The sequence below is a fragment of the Arvicola amphibius genome, chromosome 10 (genome assembly GCF_903992535.2).
Source record: "Arvicola amphibius chromosome 10, mArvAmp1.2, whole genome shotgun sequence".
Classification (NCBI taxonomy): Eukaryota; Metazoa; Chordata; class Mammalia; order Rodentia; family Cricetidae; genus Arvicola; species Arvicola amphibius.
In genome coordinates, this window is record NC_052056.1 from 116,706,246 (window position 1) to 116,729,054 (window position 22,809).

The 22,809-nt window shown below is 49.2% G+C and overlaps 1 protein-coding gene across 1 annotated transcript in view; it reads left to right on the plus strand.

Annotated features, from left to right (window-relative positions):
* The window catches only part of Ksr2 (kinase suppressor of ras 2), a 351,922-nt gene that overhangs the window by 124,272 nt on the left and 204,841 nt on the right, over positions 1–22,809 (plus strand). The window contains exon 4 of the mRNA XM_038346040.1: positions 9,810–10,323. Coding sequence (XP_038201968.1) covers positions 9,810–10,323 — 514 coding nt within the window. The remainder of the gene's footprint in view (positions 1–9,809; positions 10,324–22,809) is intronic.

A 22,809-nucleotide genomic window follows, 5' to 3' on the forward strand; every position in this document is an offset into this window, starting at 1 on the left:
CCCACCCATGACATCTGCATGGGTCATGGCCCGCATCCCCACCACTAAGGAGCACAGTGTGACACAAATGGCAGCGGCATGGTGACAACTTGAACCTGCGTCTCTTCCAGATCAGCCGTTTGGATCGAGTGTCAAGTACATATTGAAACAAGATCTGACGTACACATCAAGAGAAAGAAGTATGAATTATATGCAAATAAGTAAATATAAGTGAGTGCTAATTGCAGCCCTAGGTGGCAGGCCCTGGGCAGGTGGAGGTGGGGGTGTTAGTCCAGATGACTCATCTTGAGAAAGGTTCCAGCCAGCAAGACAGATGATACACACACATACACACACACACACACACACACACACACACACACACACACACGACAGTCAATTCTCACGCTTTGTGGATTCCACAGGTGTGAACTTACAAACTTTCTGAAATGTGTTTGTCATCCCAAATCGAGAGTTCCACATGCTGGGTGTCAGAACATTCCAGTCTTCTGATGTATATGCCACACCCCTCTACTCCGTGCTGGAGCTCTTAGCATCTACATGATGGTTCATTCGTAATGACCGCCCACCTGACAGGAGTTGGTAGCTGAGGCGGGAAGGATGGACGGCGCCACTCTTGGGTTGGGGCCCTGGACTGAACACAAAGGAAAAAGGGGAGCTGAGCCCCAGCGTTCACCTCTCTCGGCTTCCTGACTGAGGGTGGGAGCGGTTAGTGCACTCTCTGCTGCCTTGCCTTCCCCATGGGTGAGGGGGAGAGAGAGGGATGCCTGGGAATGGGTAGGGATGGTGGGGCAGGTGGAAATAGGTGGGAATGAAGGGGATGGATGAGGACGGACCGACCAAGCCTTTTCTAGATGGGAGGAGCTTCCTGGAGCACTGGTTCTCAACCTGTGGACCCTTTGGCAAGCCTCTATCTCTAAAAATATTTACATGACTATTCCTAACAGGAGCAAAATTACAGTTATGAAATAGCAACGAAATGAATTTTATGGTTGGGGGTCACCACAATATGAGGAACCGTGTTAAAGGGATGCAGCCCTGGGTCTCTAACATAAGATCCAAATTTCTAGCAGTGGCAACACACTGACGCCCGTGAGAGTAGCTTTCCAATTTTGGATATGCAATCCTGGGGGCTGAGAGGATTGACTCTCACATGGTGGATATTGTGTCACGGCCAAGAAACAGGCTCTGCCATCAGACCCCTGGAACTGAGTGGAACCTCAGCCTCAGACAAGGGACTCAACTATTCTCAGAGCTTTAATTTCCTCACCAGTCCCACAAGATTATAACGAGAGTGTAATGAAGTGAGGTGGGAGGGAGGGGAAGAGGAGGCAGGAAGGAGCCTGGACCAGAGTTGAGGCTCAGTGTCTGCTGCGGTGCTCACCGATAAACACACTGTGCTAAACACCCTCCAGGTGGAGAGGATGATGGTGGTGGTGATGATGGTGATGGTGGTGGTGGTGATGATGGTGATGATGGTGATGGTGATGATGGTGGTGGTGATGATGGTGATGGTGATGGTGGTGGTGATGATGGTGATGATGGTGGTGACAGTGTTGTTGGTGATGGTGATGATGGTGGTGGTGATGGTGGTGGTGATGGTGATGGTGATGATGGTGATGGTGGTGATGGTGATGATGGTAGTGGTGATGATGGTGATGATGATGGTGGTGGTGATGGTGGTGACAGTGTTGTTGGTGATGGTGATGATGGTGGTGGTGATGATGGTGATGATGGTGATGGTGATGGTGGTGGTGATGATGGTGATGGTGGTGATGATGGTGATGGTGGTGACAGTGTTGTTGGTGGTGGTGATGATGGTGGTGGTGGTGATAATGGTGATGGTGATGGTGGTGGTGACGGGGAAAATGAGAACCAGTGCATGAGGCTGGTGGCAATGAAGAATGACGCAGCCAATCAGGAACATGGTATACTGGTTTCTAGGGTGGTTAAGGAGAGCGGTTCCATTCCTACTTTATGCTCAAGCACATCAAACAGATAACTGTGCAAACACTGCTTCAAACATGCTCCTCCCAACACTGAAAGTCAACACAGTGTGCTGTGTCCATCGGCCGTTGAGTAGAGAAACAAGCTGGGATACCCATGTTGACCTCAGTCATGAGAAGGAAGCACTGGCCATGTCTGTCTTGATTTTCCGGAAATGACTGGATCTGAGGGCTTTGTCCCCACAACTGGCCTCAACCACTGTTGGATCCTGAATCAGAACAGGCTATGAGGTACCCATGGAGCTGTGGAAGATGGGGCCTCATTGGAGGAAGAGGGTCACCAGGAGGTGCCCTGAAAGAGGCACCTCAACCCCAGCTTCTTCCTGTCCCTTCTTCCTGGCTGCTGTGCCTTGTCTCCATGCTCTGGCTGCCATGAGGTCTCCTGTTGAATTTACAGTTTGCTGCTAGTTGAGTCTGGCTCACCAGTTTGCTCAGGGAATCTCGTGTCTCTGCCTCCCCGGCGCTGGGATGATGCTGGGGCTGCCACACCCAGTCAGCTTTTAGGTGGATTCTGAAATCAGATCCTGAGCTGGTTAATTTTAGTCAAGTTGGCACAAAGTGGAGTCACTTGGGGAGTAAGTGCCTCCATTAAGTTGGCCTGTGAGCATGTCTGTGGGGGCATTTTCATAATTAATGAGTGATGTGTTAGGGTCCGGGTCATTGTGGGTGATGTCATCCCGGGGCAGTGACCCTAGGTCAGAGGTTCTTAGCCTTCCTAACACAGTGACCCATTAATACAGTTCTTCATGTTGTGGTCACCCCCAACCATAAAATTATTTTGTTGCTACCTCATAACTGCAATTTTGCTACTGTTATGAATTGTAAAGATCTGATGTGTGACTCCCCCAAAGTCGTTGAGACCCTCAGGTTGAGAGCCACTGTTCTAGGTGGTATAAAAAGCAGGCTGAGGGGCTGGAGAGATGGCTCAGTGGTTAAGAGTACTGACTGTTCTTCCAGAAGATCCGGGTTCAATTCCCAGCACCCACATGGCAGCTCACAACTGTCTGAAGATCCAGTTGCAGGGGATCTGACACCTTCACACCAATGCACATAAAATAAAGTTAATAAAACCATATATATATATATATATATATATATATATATATATATATATATATATATATAAAGCAGGCTGAACCAGCTGGGGGAGCTAGCCAATCAGCAGCATTCCTTCACTGCTTCTGCTTCTGCTCCTGCCTCCAGGTTCCTGCCTTGAGTTCCTGTCCTGACTTCCTTTAGTGGTGGACTGTGATGGGGACACGAAAGCCAAATCAGCCCTTTCCTCCCCTTGTTGGTTGTGGTGTTGATCACGGCAACTAAAAGCGAGCCAGGACAGGGGCTGGTGTTTGTGGAGCAAGCACTCTACCCGCTGACGTATCTCTGAAACCCCGGAGAATAATTTTGTGCAGCATTTTCAGTGTGTGTACCATGTCTGCACTGCAGCCGGTCACGCGGGGTCAGCCACGGAGTTTCCACTTGGTGCTTTGTGGTGGCACCAGAATCGTTCTGGACTTTGGTGTCTTTTAGATTTTTGGGCCAGGGATCAGGGCTGCTTAACTCATAATCTTGGTAGCTGCCATTTCTGTTCTTTAACTTCCTCTGAGTCTGGGAAAGATTTTCAAGCCACATCTACAGATCCTGCTCCCACCTGAAAGTCAGAACGATTTAAACAGCCAGCACTTTGAAATATTCAGGGGACTTCTGAGCCCTGGTCGACAATCCTGGAATGGAGGGGATCAGGCCTATACCCACCCCTTTCACAGCTGCCTCTGCAGGACCAAGGCCCGTGACGTGTGTGATGCTGACTCTGAAAGCCAGACAACTTCTGAGCCATGCATTTGCCTGTTTATATGGTTTCAATGGAACGGGACAATGAAGTCCGATGCTTGCCTAGACTTTCTGAATCATTTTCTCCCTCTCGGATGGCTTTTATTTCTTCCAGTCCCTTATCAGAGAATGTCAAAAGGAAAAAAAAAAAAAAACCCTGTGCCTTGAAATGGCTTTAATCAGTCTTCAGACCTTTCATTTTTTAAAATCTATTCCCTTCTCCCCGCCCATCTCAAGACTTGAAATAAAATGATTTTTCCAGAAACGAATGACAGGCGGCAAGGGTGACGATTAATAACCCCGGAGCTCACGCCGCCACACCTTCCCTATTTAAAGTGAAAAATTACCTTTTTCCCTCTTAGGCTTTATTAAAAAGAGGCTCCAAAGGGCGGCAGCTGATAGCATGCAGCCCATCATCGCGCTGCTTCTGAAGCCTGCGTGCTTTGGAGTCGACGCTGCTGGCTGAGTAGCTTGGGTGATGAACGGAGACTGTGCACTCCTCGGGTCCCACACTTCTGACTTTGAGCCTCCGCATGTGCAGAGGAAGGAGATTTGCCTGGGAAGGGAATGTGGTGTGTGTGTGGGGGGGGGTGGGCTTTCTTCTTTCTTAACTTTTTACTCTGAAGAAATCCCTCAAGAGGATAACTACCTGAATGCAGTGGAGTGTCTGTCTGTCTGTCCGTCTGTCTGTCTGTCTGTCTGTCTGTCTGTCTGTCTGTCTGTCTGTCAGTCTTTGGAGGAACAGTGGGCTGTGGGAAGCATTGGGTCCCCACCCAGCAGCAGGATACTGTGTGGTAAGTGGGGAAAGAAAGGCATTGATCTTCATCTACCGAGGGATACTGATCAAGCCCATTCGCTCATCCCAATCTTGACTGAATACGTCAGTGACCCCTACCCTCCTTACAGGAGGACAGAGCAACTGATCCCCTAACAGCTACAATCTCCCACGTATTCTTTTCCTTCCTATCTATTTTTTCATTTTTAAAATTATGTATTTGTGCCTGTGTGTCATGGTTGTTCACATGAGTGCAGATGCCCTCGGGGGCCCAGAAGAGGGCGCCAGATTTCCCTGGGAGCTGGAGTTACAGATGGTTGCGAGCCTCCCATGTGGGTGCTGGGAGCTGAACTTGTGTCCTTCATAACAGCAACAAGCTGTTTCGACCGCTCAGTCACATCTCCCCAGACCCAGCTCCCACCCCTGTTTAAGACAGGAACTTTGGTTTCTCAGTCCTCCTCCACCGTCAGCCACATTCAGAGAGTCCGGTTTGGTCCCCTGTTCCATCAGTCCCATTCCAACTGGACTTGGTGGTCTCCCGTTAGATCTGTCCCATCGTCGCAATGGGTAAACGCACTCCTCACGGTCCTGACTTCCTTGCTCATGATCTCCCTCCTTTTGCTCCTCATCAGGACCTTGGGAGCTCAGTCCGATGCTCCTATGTGGGGCTCTGTCATTTTCTCCATCCAATGCCAGGTGAAGGTTCTATGGTGATATGCAAGATATTCATGAGTATGGCAATAGCATCTGGACATTTCTGGCTCACCTTCCTGGACTTAGGGGGAGCTGGGAGGACCTTGGACTTAACATAGTGAAGGGAACCCTGATGGCTCTTTGTCTTGGAGAGGGATGGAGTGGGGGTATGGGTGGAAGGGAGGGGAGGGAAGGGGGAGGAGGAGGGGAGGAGATGGAAATCTTTAATAAAATAAATAAATAAATACATATATAATAAGTGAATAAAAAAAAAGACAGGAACTTTGCCACATAGCCAAGAATGACCTCGAACCTCTGATCCTCCTCGGTGGGATTTCAGGCATACATTGTGTGGCAGGGTTTGTTTTCTTGCTTGTTTCTTTCTGAGACAGGAGCTGTCTGTGTAGCCCTGACTGGCCTGGAACTCACAGAGATCTTGCCTACCTCTGTGCTGGGATTAAAGGTGTGTGCCACCACGCCTGGCCTGCTATGCCAGTTTTGATGACTTTCCCTCAGTGCTTAGCACACACATGGATCCTCCCCCTGGGGGTGTTGCTAGGGAGGTGGGTGCTCTAACATATCAGCATACTAGCACAAATCCACACACTCACAGACCCCAGGGTTTGGAGCTAACGAACAAAGCACAGGCTCCAACCTCTCTGGGGGTCGGATCCCTTCCTCCCCTGGATCTGGTGGGTGACCATTAGTATTCTTCGCACCCCTTTGCTTGTTGCCACCAGGCTCCCCTCCTGCTTTACTCCGCTTCTGTGTGGTCTGTATTGGGACAATGTGTCAGTGTGTAGTCCAGGTGGCCCGGAACTTGTGATCTTCCTGCCTCGACTCCCTGCCACCAAGCTCGTCTCCTCTCCTCTTTATACAACTACGGCCGATTAGGTTTGACCTTATCCAGCACGGGCTCAGTTCATTTCCATCTGCAGGGGCTTTATTTGCAAATAGAGTGTTGGGTAAAGATGCCATCCTGTGGCATTGCTGGGCCATTTCTCTCCCAACTCTGCCCTGAGGTGAAAGCAAGGCCATATTGTTGCACCCTGAGGGTCTTTGTCTTCCAGTCTGCTCTGCGTTCTGCTATCCACGTGTCAAGCAAGGGGAGATGTCCACATGTCCGCATGTGGATCTTTGCACTTGTCCAACACAGCTTTTATCTGAGAACCTAGTCCATGTTCATTACTGCGGGTTGTCTTTGGAACTGCCTCTGTTCTTTTTGATAAACTTCTGGAAGACTTAAAAAATAGCCAACACAACAACAAAGCAGGCTTCCCTGATCCCAGACCTCTGTCCCCACTGGTCCCTCAGCCTGGGGCACTATTCTTTACTGTTGGCATGGTGACTCTTTTTGTTCTTGCCAGTTGACATGTGGCCTCCTCAGGGGGGCATTGTAATTGGACTTTTCATCTGGACTGGCAGCTCCCCATTAGAGACATAAATTTATTATTAATTATGAAAGCTCGGCTGATATCTTAGGCTTGTTTCTAACTAGCTCTTTTAACTTAAATTAACCCGTGTCTTTTAAACTACGTTCTTTCACATGGCTCTGTTACCTTTACTCTGTATTGCCCATGCTGTTTGCTTTGCCTCTCCTGGAGTCTCTGCCTTTCCTCTTCCCATAGTCCTTTGTGCTTAGAAATCCTACCTACCTATTGATCATTCAGTCTATTAAACCAATCAGAGTGACACATCTTCACAGTGTGCAGAAAGATTATTCCACAACAGGGCATCCTGAGGAAGCCTCTCTGTTCCTCCGTTCCCCTCTCTCCTCTGACTCTCCTTTTCTTTCCTTCCTTCTTTCCTTCCTTCTTTCCTTCCTTCTTTCCTTCCTTCCTTCCTTCCTTCCTTCCTTCCTTCCTTCCTTCCTTCCCACTTCCTGTTTCTGTGGTGTTGGGGGATCAAACCCAGGGCCTCATCAAACATCCTAGGCAAGAGCACTACCACCGAGTCTCATCCCAAGCCCTCCAGTTTCTTAACTGAACTGTTTGCTTTTGTTTTGGTGATCCAGTACAGGGAGTTGCTGCGTCACTGGGCTAAGTGGAGATTGTCATTGGGGTACAGTTGTAAGGAAAGATCACAGGGGTACCTGAAAGGCTTCTCTCTGTTTCTCTTAATTGTCACATCTTGCTAAAATGATAGAATCACAGCCAGGGTATTGATACATATATAGTGCAGTAATCTTGCCCAGATGTGTCCAGCATTTTGTGCATGCATGCACGCACGTGTGTTTGGGGATGAACATGAATTCGGATCTTTATAATGCGCCACAGCTGGACACATGTGTCTAAACCACTGTCAAAATAATGAATGACATGCATCTCTTGGGTAGCTGTTTTTCTTTCTTTTTTTTTTTTCTTTTTTTGGTTTTTCAAGACAGGGTTTCTCTGCAGCTTTTTTTTTTAGAGCCTGTCCTGGAACTAGCTCTTGTAGACCAGGCTGGCCTCGAACTCACAGAGATCCGCCTGCCTCTGCCTCCCGAGTGCTGGGATTAAAGGCGTGCGCCACCACCGCCCGGCTTGGGTAGCTGTTTTATAGCCACATCTGCTTCCTCCCACCCCCTCATCTCCCACCCCTGACATCTGCCAATCATGTCTAAGATGCTGTTCTCTGTGAGGTTGTGGAAATGGAGTCTGAGAGTGAGCCCTTTGGCGTTAGTTCACTTGTATCCCTGGAGACCGCCTGAGCTCTGTGCGTGGGTACTCGGCTCCCTCAGGCAGCAGCGCTGTGTCCGTGGTTTGTGTGGACTGTCTGCTGACGCCCTCCCTGTCACTGAATGTCACACGCTTCCCTCCCTTTAACCACGTGAAGCGTCTCCAGGCACGCACTGCTTGCCCATCAAGCCTGTGTCCGTGTCGGAGTCAGCTGTTAAGATTGCTCCATAGGTGTGGTAGTTTGAATGTAATTGGCCCCCATCAGCTCATAGGGAGTGGCACTATTTGGAGGTGTGGCCCTGGTTGAAGTAGGTGTGGCCTTGTTGGAGGAAGTGTGTTACTGAGGGAGTGGGTTCTGAGCTCTCCTGTGCTCAAGCTATGCCTAGTTCAGTCAGTGCTGCCTGAACAAGATGTAAAACTCCCAGCTACCTCTCCAGCACCACGTCTGCCTGCATACCACCATGCCCCACCATGATGATAATGGACTGACCCTCTGAACTGTAAGCCACCCAACTAAATGTTTGCCTTTATAAGGGTTTCTGTGGTCAGGGTGTCTCTTCACAGCAACAGAAACCCTGACAAAGACAGTAGGTGAGTGTTATCCGTAGTAATCTTTTAAAGCACCCCGACATGGCTGGATACCGGGACTCAGAAAAGTCATGGCCTAATCGCTCTGCTTTGCAGAGTCTTCGAGGTGTGGGCTTCACAGCCACGATGCAGTGGAAGGCAAGGCTGTTAACTGGGGAGAAAGCGAGAAGGCAAACAAGGAGATTTTGATTATGTTTCTGAGGGCCAAGTGGTGTGACTGGACAATTATAAATGTGCCTGCAATGCAGCATACGTGTGTACTGACGTGCATGTGGTATGATGAGAACACAGTGTTGTGATATGACATAGTGAACGTGAGGTCTGCGTGCATGCTCCAGTGATGTGCACCTGCTGGAACATTCCTATGCTATAATGTACTTACGGACCGCTTGTGTACGGGATAAGGTGTACCTGATGGGACGTGTGCATTGCTTTAATGTGGTGTGGTCTGATGTGTATATGATGTGGTGTGTGGTGCAGCGTGTCTACCATAGAACATGTATGTTGTGTGAGGGCCTTACAATATGAGTATGCATGATGCAGTATACATGGCATGAGGTGTGTGCATACAATCAGGTGTTTGTGATGCATTGCATACATAGCATGGAGTATGTGTGAAAACACACCCAAGATAGTCAACACTGTGAGGTACATTGAGGTGATATATACATGGTGTGAGGTATGCAGGAGGTGTGTGCACATAGCATGAGGTGTGTGTGGCCTCGGGTACATGGAGGCAACATGTGTATCGTGCAGGTGCCATAGCGCGCACACTGTGTAGGGTACATGTGTTGGAAGGCGCATTTGGTGCAACATGGTACACCACACCTATGAGATGGTCTCATATAACGTGACCTGTATACCACATAGGGTGCAGATGACCTGTGCTTCATACTGTAATGTGTGCACACGATGTAACATGCACGTGTGGTAAGGTGTGTGTTGTGGCATGGCATGTGAAAGGATGTGTAAGGTACATTGTGCCGAATGTAACCTGCTGTGTCGTACAGTGCCCATGGTGTGATGCATGTGTGGTAAGGTGAGGATGGCGGAGCCCTGACCATGCGAGCCCACCTCCTTTCTTCTGGCTTACCTGCCTCTGTGGGATGTAAGATCTGTGGGATGTAAGGACTCGTCTGCGGTGACATAAGATGTGCATGGAGTGACGCATGCGCGGTAAAGAGCTGGTGGCTCTCTGCCCACCGCAAGCCTACCCCTTCCCCTTCCTTACCCGCGTCTCTCTGTTCCTTTGCTCCTCCTCAGGAGGGAATCTCTCCAAACAAGACTGGATCATCCAGTGGCCCACCACGGAGCCAGGGCAGGACAACAACCCTGTGTGCCCCCCGGAGCCCAGCTCGTGGATCCGCACCCCCCTCTCCCAGAGCCCCAGGATCCAGTCCAAATGTGTCCAGCCCTTCTGTCACGCCAGCCCTACGCCTGGGGCCCCCGTGTACACCCACGTGGACAGACTCACTGTGGATGCCTACCAGAGCTTGTGCCCGCCGCCACTTCTGGAATCAGGCCACCGCTCCTTGCCCCCGTCACCCCGGCAGCGGCACGCAGTTCGCACCCCACCTCGCACCCCAAATATCGTCACCACCGTGACCCCTCCTGGCACACCACCCATGAGGAGAAAAAACAAGCTGAAGCCTCCAGGGACGCCACCACCCTCCTCTCGGAAACTTATCCATCTGATCCCCGGCTTCACGGCGCTGCACAGGAGTAAATCCCACGAGTTCCAGCTTGGGAATCGTGTAGATGAGGCCAACACGCCCAAGTGAGTGGGGTCAGTGGGTGCTCGAGGGTGGCTGAACCCCAGGAACGGTTTCTCTGGGAAAGTCAGAAGCAAACAGTCTTGTGTCTGTGGGTCTAGTTAAGGGAAGGTGTCTGCGCTTTGTGTTCTGAGAAAGTAGGTTGGGTGGAATTTTCTAGAGCTGGCAATTGCTCTATACACGATGGCCTTTAATATTTCTGAATGTTGGTAGGGCATATCATGACATGGGGCTAAATTTAAGCTGTGGCTCGTTTTAGTAGATAAGACTCACTGGGACACAGCTGAACCACCCCTTTAGTGTTGTCTGGGAGTTCTTTTGGGGAACAGTGGCAGCATTGGGTATGGCCCACCGAATCAGAAATACTTATCCTCTGGATGGAGGCAGGAGAAGTTTGTGGGCCCCTGCAGGGTGACTCTCCTGCTGGCCCTAGGAAGAGGGAAAAGTTACATGGTGGCCTCGAAGTATCCAGTAGGCATATTAAAATGAGTTAAAAAATAAGTTATACAACTCAACCAAAATAATTATCCAAACATAGCGTCAATGTAAAATGTGGTTATTCAGGAATTCTTTGTTCTTTAAGAGGTCTTTGACATCCAGGCTCCTTTTGGGTGAGGGTGGGAGGGAGCCGAGGGGAATGGGTAGAAGGTCCTGTGGATGTGGGGGCTGGGTACATGACTGAGAGAATTAGGAAGAACAACATCACTCATGACCGAGACAACCACTCAGCAGGCATGTGAGCCTGTGAGGCGGGACCTCTCCATACGGGGAAATAGTATCCAGCTGTCTTGGGGAGGCCATTCTGATGTCTACTATGCTGTAACGGAGTTGAGTCTATAGACAGGAAGTAGAATGTGGTAGACTGGAGTTAGAGAGAGAGAAACGGGGTGCTATTATTCAATGGGTGCAAAATTTGGGATGAGGAAATTTTCTAGTGATGGTTGGTGGTGTCATTTACACAACCTGTGAAGCTATTTAACACCTTTGAGGTGATGTTAGAAACTGCTTCAGATAAGTAATTTTAATGTTAAGTTCATTTTGCCACACACAAGAGAGTTCGGCTCCTGTCATCCAGGAGGTCACAAACTGTGAAGGTCCAGACAGTCAATATAGTATTTTGGCTGTGCCAGGTGCATAGGTTTGTGTTGTTATTGCTCGACAACCAAAAAAGCTTGTCCACAGCAGGTAAGCAAATGTTCATGGCCCATGCTCCAATAAAACTTTATCTATAAAAACAGTTTCCAGCTGGCCTTGGATATAGTTTGTTTAAGCCCTGGTGGGATTGTCATCTACCTTCCGAGAAGCTATGGAGGAGAGGGTGCCATTGTAGGAAGCCACTCCAGCAGCTGGGAACCCTACCTTGGAGACAAAATCCCTTGATCCTTCAGATGTTGAAGCAAATGAAAAAGGCTTTTCTCGTGAGAAATTGAGTTGATGTTCATGGTTTCCTCAGATCCACAGAGATCAGGGCCTGGAGACCCAAGGTGAGGAGGTAGAAGGAGTCCCGGGATGGCTGGTGGAGAGATTGCCAGGAAGGAAAGTGGGGAGGGGCCTGGTCTGCCTCTCACCATCCCTGTGTGAACCTGGAAGTGACTTCACTCATCAGCCTGCAGAGTTTCTGGACCTATGACATTTTTTTAAAGAAGTATTTTTTAGTTTTTGAAATTAAAATATAATCACAACATTTTCTCCCTCCAGCCCTCCCATACACCCCTCCCCTTGCTCTAGTCTAAGTTTATGGCATCTATTTAAGAGATGAATATGTATGAGTAAGTCTTTAGGGCTGCACATCTGGTATTGGATAACCAGTTGTCATGCTCTTCCCCAGGGAAGGCTATTTCTTCTGCTCTCAGCATCCTCAGATGTCTGTAGTTCTTTGTCTAGGGGTGGGGGCACCAGCAGACCTATGGCAAGTTTTGAAAAAAGATGTATTTGTTTATTTTATGTATATGAGTGCTTTTTCTGCATGTATGCTTTTATGCCAGAAGAGGGCATCAGATACCACTATAGATGGTTTGAGCTGCCATGTAGGTGCTGGGAATTGAATACAAGTCCTCTGGAAGAGCAATCAGTGCTCTTAACCACTGAGCCATCTCTCTAGCCCTGACCTATGCATTTTATCTCCCTGTGAGAGGCTGTCTTTTTGTGTTTTCAAGGCCAGCCTCTCTCTCTCCTTCCTCAAGGACCCAGTTAGCTTCAATGGTACTGGGATTCCACGTCAGGACGTAGGGGGCTAAACTCTGCTTATGAGGTCTTCTGTCTGGGTCAGTGAGATCGTTAAGGAGACAGGACCCTGGCTACTTCCAGGGACCACAAGAGTCACTCCAAGGAAACCATGAAGGGAGGGATTGTGGTCACTGAGTTCTAACAATGAGACTCGGTGGGTAACATCAGCCCATACTTAGCATGTTCTAAGCTGGTCCTGTCTTCTGCCAGGAAGTAACCTTGGGATCGTGGCTTTGACCCTGGGGAGGCTCTTCTCTCCTGTTGGTTGACCAAAAAGTGGGAATATGTTCATGCTTTTAAGTCTGAGGTTAGGAGCCATTAGTAGATGGTGATATCAATTTAATGGGCTGTGACCAGCATCGGAAAGAAGAAATTGATGGACTTCAAAGAGAATAGATTGAGAAATATGGTGTGGTGAAAAAATCAGGGTAGCTTTTGGAGGGCTCATTCACACCCATGAATACACACACACACACACACACACACACACATGAATGTACACACATAAATACACCTGCACACACACATATACCCACATACACAAATGACCACACACACACACATACACACACATATAAATGAATGTACACACATATATACACCTGCACACACACATATACCCACATAGACAAATGACCACACACACACATACACACAAGTACCTATATATCGAGCATGAATATACGTTTTCTGTTGTTTTTTTTTCCCCCTCCCTGAGAGTTCTTACTACTCAGGACGACTTTGACTCTAGAATGATCCCCATAGGAAGTAGGCGAGAGGGCATACATCTTCCCTTTGTATCCGATTCTGCTTTTCATTCCTGCTGGGCATGGTCTCCATGGGAACTCGGCAGCTCGCCCACCTTTATTTCTTTTTATGGTGGTGAGGCCGAGCAATGGAGGCCATAGGTCTTTCTGAAGAGAGAGTCTGTGACTTTATAAGTGCGTTGTGCACCCTGGGAGGCTTTAAATTGTATTAAAACCAGCCTCGGCCCTCGATAGTATGTATCAGGTGGTCTGAGTGGGTCCAAGTTCTGCCCCCTGGAAGCCTCTCTCCGGAGGCCTTTACAGAATGATCCGAGTCAGAAAAGCGAGAAAGCAGGCTGGGGGTGTGACTCAGCTGGAAGAATCTTCCTAATGTGCAGGAAGCCCTGGCTCGACCCCAGCACTGAATACACCAGGTGTCATGACACACGCCTGGCACCCCGGGACAGGTGCCTGTCAGTCACCCAGCATCAGGAGGCAGAGGAGCAAGGTTCAATAAATGCCATCCTTGGCTGCATAGTGAGTTTGAGGCCAGTCTGGAGCACAGGACATCTTGTTAAAAAATAAAAGACAGAAACAAAACCGTAAACAAAAGAGGACCCTTGAGTGTGTTGGAGGCGCACTGTGTGGTGGACTGAGGCTCCTCCGGGCTCTTGGGTGGTCTTCGTCACACTTGTCTGTCTGCATCCTCAGGAGAATATCGCCGTCTGTTCTTTTCTATTCCTTCCTTTTTTTTCCTTGTTGTCATTACCAAAGACACATGCAGGCGATAAAAGAGGCTCTGTTCACGGAGACGAATGCTGGGTGCTGAGGAAGCTTAAAAAGTCCAGAAAATGTTTAAAAGAGGACAGGGCCTGGAGGTCTTTCCTGTGGCCTTTCCTTTTCTTGAAAAATTAATGAACTAGTTAGTGTGTATGTGTGCGCGTACAGGTGCGTCACACGCGCAGCATGCATGTGGAGGTCGGGAGACAGCTTTCTTTTGGGAGTCAGTCTTCCCTTCCACCACCTGCAGGGGTCAAACTCAGGGCGTCAGGCTTGGCAGCAAGTGGCCATTTTTAGGGCCAAGCTGCTGCTTCTGCTCAATGAGACGTTGATTTTTTTTGCCCTTAAAACAACTAAGGTGTAGAGTGATGGAGAAAAAAACCCCACCTCTACCTCTGCCACATGTGTGTATAGATACACGGACACACATGTATACTTACACACACTTACACACGCACACGTGCACTCACACACATACCTACATACACACACATATGAGCACTCACACAAATGAACACATACACACACATGCAAAGGGATTCTATTATGACTTTTTGTTTCCAATTTTTTTTAAAAAGACAGGGTTTCACTGCAGTTTTGGAGCCTGTTCTGGAACTCGCTCTGTGGACCAGGCAGGCCTCAGACTCACAGAGATCCGCCTGCTTCTGCCTCCCAAGTGCTGGGATTAAAGGCGTGCGCCACCACTCAGCTCCAAATCCTTTTTAAAGATAATTTTCGAGAGGTAATTCCTAGTTACACCCTTATTCAGAAGCCAAAGCTGTGTGAAAAACACAGCAATGACAGATGACACTCCTACCCCTGGTCATAGGAAGTAAAGCTGCCCTCCCCGACACCAGTGTGACCTGCTGTATTTGTCATGCATGAATGTGAATAGCCCATTCCTGATCTCCACGTTTACTCTCCTCTCTCTCTCTCTCTCTCTCTCTCTCTCTCTCTCTCTGTGTGTGTGTGTGTGTGGCATATATGTGCTACATGTGTGTATATGCATGTGTGTGTGTGTGTGTGTGCGTGCACGCACCCATATGTGCACACAGAGGCCAGAAGAGGCAGCTGGATGGCCGGCTCTACTGCTCTTTGTTATAAGCCTTGAGACAGGGTCTCTAGTTCAACCTGGAGCCAGGTTTCAGCAAGCAAGCCTTGGAGAGCTCCCTGACTCCACTCACCCTCCTAATGGCTGGTGCAGTCACATGACCACTCCTGACCTCCTTCACCTGACCACTCCTGACCTCACCTGCCCTCCTAGTGGGGGGTACAGTCACATGACCACTCCTGACCTCCTTCATCCGCCCTCCTAGTGAGGGGTACAGTCACATGACCACTTGAACTCAGGTCCTCATGCTCGCTTAGGGGCCATCTTACCCTACTGAATCATCTCCCCAACCTAACTCCTCCTAGAAGGCCCCAGTTTCCCCAGATCCCATCTACAATATTCCTGATGCAGGCCTTTCCTTAAAACTCTGTGTTGTTTCGGTGGGGCCCAACTTCTCAAAGCTTTTACTGGACTGAGAAAGGAGAAGCAGGCTGGGTAGGATTTGGATTTGCCCGTGTTTGAACCCTGAACTCTTCTATCCAGATAATTCCCATTTTGTGCCAGGCCCGGGCCGTACCGTTTGTAGTTGGAAAGAGAACAGGCCTGGCTGAACAGATTCATTATGTAAATTAGATTTCAGGAGAGATCTTTTTGTCTATTTTAGAAAACTAATTATGTGCAAGTATTTAAACTCATCGACACACACCTACGGATCATTGTACTAATTATGACGAGGCGGGCTGAGGTGGGGAGAGGAGAGTGGACGGTGAGCAGGCAGCGGAGTAGCCGTTAGAGTGGTGGCAGCCCTGCCTTCCTGTTTCCAGTATTTCCGTAAGTTTGTCTTAGGTACACTTGGTCCCAGAGTGACCCAGGAGGCCCAGGACTACTGGCGGCGATTCTGTGGTCCCCTGGGGCTGCGGAGTGGTGAGACTAACATTAAGTGGATATGAGAACCCACCTGGTCAGGGCACACTGGCTCTGGGGATGACTCCCGAGAATTCCCCGTCTCTATCCACTGAGCGGAGGCCATCCTGCTCCGCACCGCACCCACCGTGTGGTACACAGGTCCGTGGTCTTCTTAGCAGGGGACCAGAGGAGCCAGGAGGGCAGCTTGTGGCCTAATTCTCCCTAGGAAGGGAGGGGTTAGCTTCACTCTACCTGAGGCTTTTCTTGAAAATCTTATCCTGAAGACCTGTTGCTAAATTCCTGCCAAGATTTTCTCCTTTCTTCCCTCTCTCCCATCTTTCCCCTCCATCCCTCCTTCCTTTCCTCCTGTCCCCCCTCCATCCCTATTTCCCCTTCCCTCCTTTCTTCTTCCGCCTTTTCATCTTCCCTCCGACTTTCTCTGTCTCTCATTTCTTTACCCCCAAAGTGCTGGGGATCAAACTCAGGGCCTCGTGCAATGGAAGTTCTGAGTCCTCTGCATCTCCTTCAGTACTGATAAATTCCCCTTTCTCAATCCCAGGCCCCAGATTTGACTTTGAGGAAACAAGACATATTATCCAGGCATGAAATTAATACTGTCAGGTGAGTCAGTATGAAAATCAGATTTGGAAGGAGAGAGAGACAAATCTGCAGCTGTCACCCCGGTCTCTGACTGAGAAGGCACATGCAGACAGGGTGGCCAGCGCGGTCATGTAACGTTTTGCCTCCTGATGCTATGATTGGACCCAGGGACTTGGTCTTGCCAGGAACGCATTCTACCCCAACCCCCACTGTGCAGACTCAGATTGCTACCCATGCTCCTTCAGCTTGGTTAGAAGCTCTCCCTGTTCTGTCTTGGTGGAGCCACAGAAAGTTCAGTCTGAGGTTGAAGTCATGGCCGAGCTCATGCCAGCCCCCAGCTGACTGTGACTTTTGTCCCCTTCTACAGACAGGATGTGCTGAGGGGTTGATGACACACACCAGCCTCGTGTCTGACCAGTTATAGCAGCGCAGTTTCTTGTACCTAGAGCATGTGACTATGGGAACGTGTGTCACCGAGTTCAGCCTAACAGCTACTGCATATGTGTGTGCTGCAGCTGATAGACCTCACAGCCAACAGGGAGCCAATCAGCATGGGTTGAATGTCCTGCCTCTGGGACGCTTGGGTCTGGGGCTGGGGGTTCAGACCTTGAATTTTTTAGATTTCTCATGTACACAGTGCACAGTGAGATCTCTCAGAGGAGCCAAGTATAAAAAGAAAATTCTTTTGTATCTTATATGCACCTTAAACACACAGCTTGAAGCAAACCTCATGTATTTATATTTTGTTTATGTGAATGTGTATGCATGTGTGTGCGTGTATAAAATAGACAACCTTGGTTTGTCATTTACCTTTTTTGAGACAGGGTCTTTTACTGGCCTGAAACTCACCAAATCAGTCCCTGATATCCACCTGCCTCTCCCCCGCCCCCTCAGGGATCTACCTGCTTCACCCCCCTCCCCCTCAGGGATCCACCTGCCTCCCCCTCCCCCTCAGGGATCCACATGCCTCCCCCCCCCCTCAGGGATCCACCTGCTCCCCCTCCCCCTCAGGGATCCACCTGCCTCCCCCTCTCCCTCCCCCTCAGGGATCCACCTGCTCCCCCCACCCTTGTGCAGCTATCAGTGTCCAGCACTATGCCTGTTGCATTTCTTTACTTTTTTACACAGCTTCCAGGGATTGAGCTCAGGTCTGCATGCTTGCAGAGCAAGCACTTCATGGATTTAGCTACCATCCCAGCCCTTTCTACTACATTTGAAATAAGCTTGCTTATGAAACCAAGTTTGCATGCCCTGAAGGATGGATCATATCCGTGGTGTCATGTGAAATGATCAAAACGTCTAAGACTTGGGGCAGTACAACATCCTGGATACTCAGTTACTTGTAAAACCTCATTACATTTACATTGAATTCCAAGACGTGGAATCAGCTCCAGTTTGTTACAAAACCCACTACAGTGTGCTTGCTGTACTGGGCTGTTCAGTAACTCTGTAGGAAGGAGGTCCGTGTGCTCAGTACAGGCTTCTTTTCTAGTTTGTGCTGTGGTTGATTGATGCCTCCGGGGCAGACCCTGCAGTCTCTATAGGAGGTGTAACTCCAGCATATCCTGGAGGTCAGTGTCAGGCCTCGGCTGTGCCCTCTACTCCCTCCCATTATGCATTTGTTGCTTCACAGCTTTGAGGCTTCCTGTCCCCTCCACTGAAACAGCTTTCAGTCTTGTTGTGGGGCAGTGGATTGTGGATGTAAAGACCTGCATGTCACTGCCTTTTATAGAAATGGAAGGTGACACAGTTTTTCCATTATGTGCATGCAGGTCTGTGTGTGCATGTGTGACATGTGTGAATGTGTGCAGTGTGTGAGTGTGCATGTGTGTGCACAAGTGTATGCATGTATGTGTGCTGGAGTGTGCCTGTGTAAGAGTATGTATGTGTGTGTGTGTGTGCGTGCATGTGTGTGGGGGACACTTACCTGAACATGCATGTGGAGTATGCATTGGGTGTTTTCTATCCCGTTCCTCTTATTTCTAAGAGGCAGGGTCTCACCCGAAGCCTGGAATTGGCCTGCAACCAGCAAGCCCCAGAAGTCCTCTTGTCTCCTCTGGTGCCCCCACCATCTGTGCTGGGGTTAGGGGTGTATACCTTCACATCTGTCTTTTTGTTAATATGTGGATGGTGAGGATTTGAACTCAGGCTCCCAGGCTTTCTCAGCAAGACCTCTTTCTTACCTGTTAAACCATCTCCCCAACTCTGGTTAATTTTTTGATTTAGGTTTTTAACTATGTCTAGATTTGAGATCATGGATCCCCCTGCCTCCGGAATTTGAAGATTGAGCATAGGGGTGTGTTCCTGTGTCTGCTGGAACTTGAGTTTATATTGCTATAATTTATATTTCTGGAGGAGGGACAGTGTGTTCACCTATCATGGAATAATACTTTAGACTCATACAATGCTGGACCTAAACAACTATGGGAAGATTTAAGAGCCACATGAGATAGTTTAGTTTTTAAAATAATTTAATATTTTACGTTATCAGGAAAACCAGGGCTGACATCTAGCTCCTGTATCACCAGGTGGCATTTGATAGTCACCATGAGGTTTTTCAAAAAGGAAGTGGAAAGAAGCTAGTGAGAGGACTCAGCCGGTAAAGGTGTCTGCTGCCAAGAGTGAGGACCTGAGTTCCATCCCTGGGGATCCACATGGTAGATGGAGAGAACCAACTCCCAAGGGTTTTCCTCCGCATGCCAGCTCCCCACTCCACAGACAAACAAATAATCAAGAGTATTTAAAACTACAAAGAAACTGTCACGATACAATGTACAGGTGTGTGAGAGTCCTTAACATAACCCAGTGTCTGTTGTGATGAATATACACCACAGAAATGAGAAACAGAAACAACAGAGGAGAAACCATTAGACTTGGAGGAACTGGAGAAGATGGTGGGATTGTCCCGGGAGTGACACATTGTGTCAACCGTCAGTAGACAGAGAGAGATGGATGCAGGGTTCAGCTTGCTTTCTTCTTTCTATGTAATCCAGAATGGTATCCTATGGATTGTGCCACCCATACTCAGAGTGGGTCTGCTGACTTCAATTAACCTGACCTAGAGCACCCCTCCCCAGGCTGTGATCTTGTGTCCTGCTCCAAAGGAGTCCAGGTCTGGCCAAGATGACAAGCCTTATTTAGCCGTCACAACCTCAAGGATTTAATTCTGTTGGGAAGTGATGGTTATCCCTTCCTTGGCTTTAGAATGTGAGACTCAGGCGGGTCAGAAAGAACTTGGGAGCAGGCAGAAACCGAACTGTTTGGGTGCATTCATCGATGGATGTGTTGGTGCACACCTGTGTTCAGAATGCTGAGGCAGAAGGATGGCCCTTAGCTGGAAGATATCCGCATCACACAATGAGCTCGAGGTCAGCCTGGGCTACAAAGTGAGACTGTGTCTCAAAAAACTGAGATGGGTCAGTGGGTACGGACTTGCTGCAGAGGCACGAGGTTCTGAGTTCTGATCCTGGCACCCACGTAAAGGTGGCGTGCGGCTGCTGCACCCAGCACCCCAGTGCTGTGGGAGAAGAAGACAGACAGATGACTAGGGCTTGCTGGCTTCCAGGCTAGCTCTAGCCAGGATCAGTGAGAGACCTGTATCAAAGGAGTAAGGCCAAGGGTGACAGAGGGGGACCCTTAGAATCACTTATCATCTATCAACACACACTTACACATGCACTCGCACACGCACAAGCATGAATGCACACGCATGCATATACACACATAGACACACATGTACACATACCCATAAACACACACAATCATACTCACATACACACACTTAAACTTGCACACACATGCACAGACACACATCCATACTCACACATGCACACATGCACACTCACACATACACATGTGCACATGCACAACACATACACATAAACATACACATACACACACACACACACGAACACCCTCCCCCCAAGTCTTAGCTTATACTTGAGGGTACCCCATGTGATGATGGTGCTGGGATTGCCTTATGGAAGCAACTTCCCCAGATCACCCACACATTGATCCTATGGGCTCGACCCTGCTGCTTTTGTGAACCCAGGGCTGCTGAGCCACGGATGGCATGAGGGGTTTGTGCGGCTTGAGGAGAGCAGAGGCTGCCCCCCCCCCTTAGTTTGTCAGTAGGATTTACAGCTTCCTTTTATCTTGTTCTGTGGTAATCGGGTTGAGTTTTTCTTCTTCTTTTCCCTCTGTGCTCAGCCAGTGGTGCCAGCCTTCTGGGAGGAAATGTCACTTGCTTGCCAAATTAAAAGCCCCAAATCTGTTCACTCCAGAGCACCAAGCCATTGCTGTGGGAGAGGCTCGGCTCCCCATCTGGCTGCTCGACCTATTTAATAGGCTTTGAAATGAACCTTCTAGTGTAATAGATGGAAGACATGGATTCCTTCTCAGGCCAGCTTTGCCGCGGTGCCTGGCTCCCAGATGGCACTCTGAGTCACAGAGGGCAGCTGCCTGGGACTTTGAGTCAAGATAGTGGGTGACTGGTAAGAGGTTAGGGTGAAACAGTCACGTGGAGTCAGATGGGACTGGGTCCGGGCACAGCTGAGGTTCCCCCAAAATATATGTAGAAACTGGAGGCCCTGGTGGTGAAGCTACCCTGAGTCAAGAGTGTGGCCTCAGCTCCCAGACACAAGGCAGCCACAGAACAGTGAAGACCAGCCTCCTGGAGGGTACGCGGATGTACGGTCTGGATCAGAGGCAGTTCTGGGTCTGCCCTGAGGTCAGCACCTCTGCTTTCCAGACGGAAGCTGTGCTGCTTTTCTCTCTACTGTGACAAGAGACCGGGCAGGGGAAGCTTAAGGAAGAAGGGAGTTGCTTTGATTCGTGGTTTGAAAGGACATAGTCCATCACTCTGGTGTCGCCATGGCAGCAGGTGCCCAAGGCAACTGGTCCTTACTTAGGAAGCAGAGAGAGAGATGAATGCGGCACTCGGCTCACAGTCTCAGGTTTATTCAGTCCGTGACACTAGTCTACAAGACGGTGCCAACGCTGTTTAAAACTGGTCCTTCTACCTCCATTAACCCAGTCTAGAGACTCCTCATAGACATGCCCAGCGGTGTGTCTCCTCGGTGATCCTAGGTCCTGTCAAGGCGACAGTCATCACAGAAGGTGGCACTCTGCTTGGGGCTCTCTCATACATATGCATGCATGTCACACGTTGTTGAGTGCCTGGGTGAGGCTTCTCTGGTGCACACACGAACCCTGTTTCCCAGGGGCTGACAGTGGAACCAGGAATTAGCCAGTCTCCTGAGAAGGTTGCCAGCGATGTGGCTTAGTGCAGTTGTATTTAATGCTCTTGCTGGGGTCCAGCATCGAAGCATTTATTCATTTTTCACTTCTGGCTGTGTGTTTATGTTGGGCGGGGACTTGTGAGCTGTCAAAGATACTCTGAAGAGTCCAGAGAAGACAGATGAAAAATCCCCAACCTGATTTGTTTTTAATGTGTTGTAGTGGGGGTGGGGTGGGCAGAGGCCATCATCAGGTGACGCCCCCTTGCTGCCCAGCTCACTTTTGGAGACAAGGTCTCCTACTGAACCTGGCTATGCTGGTTGGCCAGTGACTTCCCAGGAACTGATCTGTCCCTTCCTTAGTCTCTGTCTCTTCTCCCCAGTGACTGGGGTGCCAATTGCATGCTGCCTGGTTGTTGACATGGTGCTGATGATCCAGTACAGGACCCCGAACCCTCTCCCTGCCACCTAACCTTTCCTTATGAGGGATCATGGTCTAGATGAGATAGAGATATCACCAGTTATTATTCAGTGGAGAAGAGCAGATGTGGGAGGAGAAGAGACAAAGGTAGAACAAACCCAGATGATGCTCATTTAAGATGTTTCTTTGGGAGCCAGTAACAGCCCTCCCAGAGAACTGTCCTCTAACACAGGGGCCAGTGGACAGTTCTGTAATGATCCAGAGGGTAAGTGCATCAGGATTTCTATGTCCCTCTGGTCTCTGCTGGGGTCATTTCAATCTGAGTCAATGGAATTCCCATTCCGTTGGGATCAAGAGCAGCCAGGGACAGTATGCAAATGATCAGCATGGGCATGTTCCAATAAAGTTTTATTTGTAAGAATGAATGGTGGTGTGCCAGATTAGCCTTTTGGCTTGAAGTTTGTCTATGCCTTATCTGAGAGGAGAGTTGATCAGGTCAAGAGAAAGGGGTATGTATACCCCAG